At 29.6% G+C, this 8212-nt stretch overlaps 1 protein-coding gene across 1 annotated transcript; it reads right to left on the bottom strand.

Annotated features, from left to right (window-relative positions):
• Window positions 1-1331: 1331 nt before the first annotated feature.
• LOC112690424 (general transcription factor II-I repeat domain-containing protein 2B-like) lies at window positions 1332-3053 on the bottom strand. The gene is made up of 2 exons (XM_025564435.1): window positions 1846-3053; window positions 1332-1647 (listed from the first exon to the last, which is right to left on the bottom strand). The coding sequence occupies exons 1-2, from the start codon at window positions 3051-3053 to the stop codon at window positions 1332-1334; spliced, it is 1524 nt and encodes a 507-aa protein (XP_025420220.1).
• Between the last annotated feature and the right edge of the window lie 5159 nt (window positions 3054-8212).

The following is an 8212-nucleotide window of genomic DNA, read 5'->3' as shown; positions in this document are numbered from 1 at the left end:
TATTCCTCTATAAGGGGTAACTGCGAGTGCTGTCTCGTATTCGCCTCAAAAAAATTTGTGACATTGAAAGAACAAGTTATGGCAACCCGCCACCCGAAGCATTACCTTATCGACATACCTGGGTGGTGAGCTTATAGCCAGTTTTTAAGGGGGGGAAATCCCACTGTATTTTGGGTACCCACAGGTGATGTTAAAAAAATATTCTAAAATTTAAGTTTATATTTATCTTATAAGAGTAATGGTTTCGTATTTTAACTAATGTTGCTTAAATTAAATGGAATTTATTCTAAAATATTTGGCAAAAATAAATTATGTTTTATAATAGAAAAACTAGAACTACATTTTCGTGTAAAAACTTATTATGATAATATAACAGCTAAAATTCACTACAAAAGTACAAACAATAAACAATTATAACCGTCTGTAAAAAATATACAAGATTCCAAGAAAACATATTCATGATACTAATTACCACAATATTAAATAAAACATTTGATTTATTTTTATTTAACTATTTATACATTATAATTTATTAAATATACCAGCTTTTTTTTGTTATGAAAGGCCCAAAAGTATAGTAGGCACCTCCTAAATGCAGGTCTCTACACGCTTATGAATATAGTATACTTGAATGAAAAAGTTAATGAAAAAAAAATTGTACCTGGCAATTGTTAATAATTAATTTAAGAATAAGGTTATATAACTTAAAAAAATGAATAAAAATAAATAATAAATAATAATAATAATAATAATAAATAAAAGTAAATTTTTCAAAAATTACAAAATAAATTGTTTATCCTTATTTGACCCTAAAATAATAGTTTTGTTAAAAATTATATTTGTCTTAAATATTTCATAGTGTAGGCTTGAAAGGATAAGAAAAGGGTTAAAAGTTCTTACCTGTAGAAATATCTACATAAACTATCTTCAATGACTGGTGAATCCGCTGTTTGAAAAGTTAACAAATCTACCTCTGGTCAGCGATATTGGGAAAATAGTTAATTGACAAATTAAAATTGTTTAAATTTGAAACTTTAAAGCAGGAGTCTCCAACCTTTTTTTACCGCGGGCCAAATTTGATATACGCTTTGGCATCGCGGGCCAACATTTTTAGAAAAATAAATAGGTTATAAAATTGAGCAATAAATAATAATAAATAAGATTTATTTAAAAAATGTATGTTTATTTATATAATTTTTTTATTTTATAATTCAAAATTTCGTTTTATTATGATAAGAGTAAGTTATTTAGTGAGACGTTTGGAACTGCTTGTCTTTTAAAATGTCTTGAAAGTTTGCATCAAACTTTGTGGTTCCAATTAGCAGCGTCGCTTATAAATGTTCGTCACTTAAGTTAGTTCTGTACTTAGATTTGACATATTTCATTTTTGAAAATGTCTGCTCACATAAGTATGTTGAGCTAAATATTGATATCATTTCACGCGCATGTTTTTTGAGATTTGGAAATGATTCCTCTGGCAACATGGCGTAAAATTGTTGGAGACTAGCTTCCTTGAAATAGTTTTTGAAATTGTTGTTTGATATGAGCTCGATAACTTCAAGCTGAAACTCTGTCGGTAAAGTTTCTATTTTTAATGCAAATGGATTTTCAAAAATTCGAATACGGTCTTCTGCACTTTTGAAATCTCTAAATCGGGTCTGGAACTGCTCTTTTAAATAGGTGAGAACTCCAACAGCAAAATCGGTAGGGAATTCTTCATCATTTTCAAGTTTGAATTTGTTGCATGTTGGAAAATGGGCAAGATTTTTTTATATTAATTGATTTGTGAATAGATTTAGTTTTAATTTGAAAGCTCTAATGTAGGAATATGTATCTGAAATCAACGAGTTAGCTCCTTGCAACTTTAAATTTAACTCATTAAGGAGCTGAGTTATATCGACGAGAAAAGCTAATTTCCATAGCCATGTTAAATCAGTTAACTCAGTTATAACACGGTTTTTTTCTGTCATAAATGTGTCGATTTCTGAACGAAGATAAAAAAATTTTTTCAAGACGTGACCTCGGCTGAGCCAACGAACTTCGCAATGATAGGGAATATCTAGGTACTCGCTTTCAATTTCAGCAAGAAAGTTCTTAAACTGACGGTGACTGAGAGCACTTTTTCGAATATAATTTACATTCTGCACAACAATATTCATAACTTCAGATATTGGTGCATTTTTCCCACACAAAGCTTGCTGGTGTATTATGCAGTAAATAGCCATTGGTGCTGCTGCACCAGTCTCAAATACAGCTTTACAAATATTTCCAACCAAACCTGTATGTGCTCCACACATGTTGCGTCCACCATCAGTAGTTACGCCTTTTAAAATGCTAAATTCAAGACCCAAAGTAAAAATAGATTCTTTTACCTTCAAAAAAATTTCATTACCAGTACATGAGTCTTTCATTGAGTGGACAGCGGCCAATTCTTCGGTTATTTCAAAAGATTCATTGACTCCGCGAACGAATAAAAGCACCTGCGCTGAGTCTGAAGCGTCGGTAGATTCATCCAAAGCAATTGAAAAATATTTAAAGCTTTTAGAAATATCTTTTAATTGACGAATAATATCATTTCCGAGATCTGTGGTACGTCGCGCAATTGTATTCGCTGACAAGCTAATACCGGTGAATAAATTGATTTTATCGGGACAAATCTCTTCAACTGTCTTCAAAATGCACTCCTTTACAATTTGGCCATCAGTAAACGGTTTTCCGGCTATCGCCAGAGTACGAGCTACTTGAAAACTTGCCTTTACGAGGGATTCATTTTGACATGACCGTTTAATAAAAATTGACTGTTGAGCTAGTAAATTCTGTTTTAAGATTTCAAATTTGTCCGATCGTAGTTTACCAGATAGGTCGTTATATGTAGATGCGTGCTTGCTTTTATAATGTCTACCAATATTATATTCTTTCAAAACAGCAACCTTTTCCTTGCAAATAACGCATAAAGCAACATTATTTTGTTCAATGAAGAAATAGTCATTATTCCACTTTTTGTTAAAAACACGGCACTCTGTATCGACTTTCCGTTTTTTACTTAAACTCATATTTATTTTAATACAGCACAGAGCACTACACTCGATAATAAATGACACTTAACTACAATAATCATAAAAACTGATTCTACATAATTTATAAATTATACCCGATACACTACAGTGGACTCACGGAGTTAGAAAAACCCGTCGATTACACGTTCGATAGCATTATTATTACAACGGAAAAAGTCGATCATATCTTATCTGACAATCGCGTAAGTTTTGAGTACAATATTAGGCAGATAAGTGTGATTGACGAGTTTTTCTATTATTAGTGTTAGTATATATTTACAAACATTATAAATTGTTATGAATAATACCAAAAGAAAAAAAATAATAAATTTATTTTATTTTATTAATTAATTCAATAAAAAATAAATTAAACTAATGAAAATTAATATTAATATTAATGTTTTTTTATATATTATTTTTAAAACATTAATTAGCTAGGCGGGCTGGTGTAAAAACCTTGGCGGGCCGGATTCGGCCCGCGGGCCGTAGGTTGGAGACCCCTGCTTTAAAGTATTAATGAAACTTATGGCTTCAGAAGAAATTAGAAGGAAATTATATGTGTTTACTTACAACTCCGTTGTTGATGTGACAAATATTTCGTACGAACTATTGTTAGGTTGAAAAATTGGTGAAGGCGAAAGGAACATAAAAAGGAGCAAAAGATCGGGATTGACGTTGAGGAACTCTAAAACAAATTAAGGAAAGCAAATAGGGAGAGTCAATATTACCTTGTAACTATGTTGTAAACTACCTTGTAAATTATTCAGGAACTTAATGCCCGAGATTCGTCGACTGTCAACATAAAATTAATGAAAAAATTATTATAGTTATTTAATAGTAAGAGTGCCTGAGTGAGCAATATACCATGAGCAATATTTAATTGCGTTTTCCTAGTTCCAACGGGTATGCATATAACCTATGTAGGTAACTTCGTCAACACAGGTCTTTCGGAATTTTAATTGGGTTTGGGTACGATTGGTATTTTCAAAGTCAAAGTCATATAAATCTTTAAATAATTATTATTTATCAGTAATATACCAATAATTAATAATATTATATTTGTAATAGTATATATAGTTTACCCAGAATTCAACATTCTAAAAGCAAACCATTTATTTTATCAACTATTAGTCTCCCAAAATTCAAACTAAGTTGGGTACCAGTGTGGCATTTAGAAATGTGCATAAATTATTTTTGTCAGAATGTAATTTATGAAATATAATTGAAGATAATTTTGAAATGAGTAATGAATCTGATGATAATGAATGTAGTAACTATGATTTTTATGATATTCTTACTGGAGATTATTCTGTTAAAAAAGTAAGACCATTAAAAAATAATGCTAATAAATAAAAATAAGTACAAATTTAGCAAGTGCGAAAGCGCTTTTTAGTTTTGATACAAAAAAAAAAAAGATTTAAATATTTTAGGTATGTTACCTATTGTTAAAAAAGTTTTCCATAAATATAACACAACTCTACCATCATCCGCCCCAGTTGAAAAATTGTTTAGTAGCGGTTCCCAAATATTGACTCCTAGGAGAAACCGTCATTCTGACAATTGGGATGTTGATGTGTTGTAAATATTTGAATAAATAATATATTAATATTATAAGTTAAAAGTAGTATATTAATCTTTTAATCTTTGTATTGTTAATGTTATAAACATCATATTTATAAATAATTCTTATCAGCTGTGTATAAATTATATTATCATAATGTTATCATCATAACATCAAATAAAATGTTCTTTTAATTATTGTATATTATATACTTATAAAATGTACATAGTATAAATGATATTTGATGTATTTTACCTAATAACAATATTGTATATTTACTAATACAAATTTAAATACATACTAAAACTGTTGTTAAGGTTCATACTGATAAGAATTTATTGTGACGAGTCGTGAAAATATTTTACCAGTGGTATAATACTAAGATGGGGCCATAGACGAAAATAACCCCCCAAAAGATTTAGTGTTAGTTGCGCTACTGGTTGGAGGCCTAAGGAGCGAAGGGTAGTTTTATACTTATGTCTTATTGGGCCGGTCATCATTATGCCCTACGCTAGTAAATATTTAAATGACGCCCCTGACCGCAATTATTAATTATTTATAGAAAACACTATTAATAACTTATAAGGTAGGTATATTTAGGTATATTATATAATATTATAAACATTTTTATACAAATGAATGTAGAATATTTTATATTATTTTTAAAATCAAGAGGAATGAAGTTAATCATTGATGAAAATTTTGAAAAACAAAATATGCTAGCTTTTACAGTTTCACTTCATCGTGTATAATACCATTTTGGGATCAATATACATATTAACAACATAACGGATATCCTACTTTCCTATATTATAAGATAAATGATAATTTTTTCTTTTAAGCTGCTTTGTATAATAATAGGATTTGTTATTTGTAACTAAGTATTATGAAAAATTTTATAATTTTGAACAGTTTTTAAAATATTTAATAAAAATGTACATATTATATTATTAATATCTATATTTTATAATTTTGTGTTGTATAAAACAAAAAGCATATTATATTGATATTTATTAAATTTGTATGTTGAGAGAATATTATAAGGATTTTTTTTCACTAAATAGTTTGTTTTAACTTAAATTCAAGGCTTTGCACCCGAATAATTTTTTCAGGTTTCGGGTTTCGGGTGTTGAATATATTCGGGTGTTCAAACACCGCAATACAACATTTAAACAAACGTTTGGGTGTTAATAACCGTTATTATTTGGGTTAATATTGGTTAATACAGGTGTTATGTAGTTAAGGAAAAATATTATTTTTCATTGGTGGAGGGTAGTGAGCCCCCTCCACCAATGAAATATTTATATTTTTTGTTACCTACCTATGTAATAAAATAGTAATTTCTTATACAACTGTGCAACAGTTTTTTAAACCAAACTATCATTATGTTAATTTCAAGCAATTGTGTAACTACGATTTATTTTCGGGGAAGAGGGGGTTATTTTATATGTGTATGAAGCTTACAAATTGTAATATCTATTAAGATTAAAAATACTAACACTATGTCCTACTCCTAGTTAATGTGGGCATATCGCATGCGACAAAAAACAAACTAAATCGGGGGGGGGGGGCTTGAGGGAACTAAGTCCCCCAAAAATATAAAGTACATGTCTTAGCCCTCCTAGCCCTAAAAATTGTTAAGTGACTAAAAATACAATAATTATTATAGTTGTAAAATGCATTTTTTAATAACTGAATTAAAAAAAAATATTCTGTGATAAAAATTAAATCAAATTTGTAAGATTTTACAAACTTATAGTCATGATTTGGAACGATCGCAATTAATGTAATATTAATAATATGTAATAATACCCGTATAGGTTGTTTAATTTAATTAATTAATAATATCTGTTTAGAGCACCTACTCCAAAAATGTTTAAGATAAGGCACCTAATTGTTGATTAAAAATGTCAAATTGTCAAACTTCGTAAATAGCCTTGTTGAATAAATACTTGCGCACAGTGGTATCTATAGGTAAAATAAGCAAATAATGCTCAGCCCCCCTCCCCCACAAATTTCACCAAATTTCCGCTTATGGTTTGTGACGCGTGCACAGTGTGTACTGAACACACTTAAAACTCACTAGCTAGGACATAGCGTAATACAAAAATAATAGTAATTTGTACTTAATAATGTTACGATGAAATTATTACATCAACAAAAATTGACAATTCACGACATAGACATGTGTACTACACGCCATACACTGAACAAATACGAATAATGCGAACAACAATTTAGGTAATCATACGCGAGACATCAGTTCTATTTCAGCCTTACAGTATTGCAATAAATAACGACTCGGTGATTCGTAAAGACCTATTACCTATTAAATTATAATAATACGACGTATTCGCTTGGGATAATTTTAAAAATAGTATCCCAGTTTTTATACTTGAACATTCAACATACTATACCATTCATGCACAACAGTCAATATGATTTATTGCTATTGCCTATATTTAGATAAATTTATATTAATTAACAATTTTGTATATTATTTGTGAAATTATTCCTGTGAATAATAATTTTACTATTAAACAACTAATGACAAAACTGAAATAACCACAAAAATACATATAAAATGATATGTAACATAAAGATTGTAAAATAAAAAATTATTCGGGTTTCGGGTTAAAACCAATATTTTATTCGAGTTTTGGGTGTTTGATTTTTTAAGGGTTTTTAGGGGTATTACGGGTTCAGGTTAATTCGGGTGCAAAGCCCTGCTTAAATTACTTAAATTTTAGGTATTTTTATTCTTTTATAGTGATTAGTGAAGTTTGTATCTTCGTGATATTTTTATAAACATATTTCACAAATGATGAACAACTACATACCTATTCAGTCCATAGGCATCACTATGGGGTATCGAGAGGTATTTTTGCTACCCCAGAAATTTGTTGAGGTAGCAAGGGTATTTTTTTGCTAGGTACTCAAAAAAAGTTATAGATTTTACAATATATTCGAAGTTTATTATTCAAGTGTATACGAACATAGACCATCTATTGTTGTAATTGTATCCAAAATAATTATATTTCGTTTTAAGTCCAATACGGATAATGAGACAGTGTATATACCAGGACCGGCGTTAGGGGGGAGGCCAAACGGGGCATTAGTCCAGGGTCTCACGCTTAAAATTTTCATTGAAAAATATTTTGTACGTAAATCTCATAAAGTAAAAAGTGAAATGCTAGTGCGATTTCTAGAGAAATCCGTTGGCCTATAATAAAAAACCAATTAACAAAACAACACTATTATATTTTATAGGTACCTATGTCATGTATGCAGCAACGACGATCCATACGGCACGTCGCACAGTACGGAAACCGGGATACATAAAAAAATTGTTTTATTGCATACCTAAAATGTAATCAGTCATTACCCGATATCGCATATATTACATGTTAACGCTTTTGATTGCGGCCTAAGTTTAAGTTTTGCCCAGGACCTCGAAAAGGTAATGCTGGCCCTGCCACTATACGTCATACCAAGATTTATGAAGAAGAGTTAGGCAGTTATCATGTTAAATCTTTAAAAATGTATTTTTTAACTTTCTAAAAATAAACTTTGCTACCCCAATATTTGGACTTTA

The sequence above is a fragment of the Sipha flava genome, unplaced genomic scaffold (assembly GCF_003268045.1).
Source record: "Sipha flava isolate LNK unplaced genomic scaffold, YSA_version1 50314_pilon_pilon, whole genome shotgun sequence".
Taxonomy (NCBI): Eukaryota; Metazoa; Arthropoda; class Insecta; order Hemiptera; family Aphididae; genus Sipha; species Sipha flava.
This window is presented reverse-complemented; position numbering and strand designations above follow the sequence as displayed.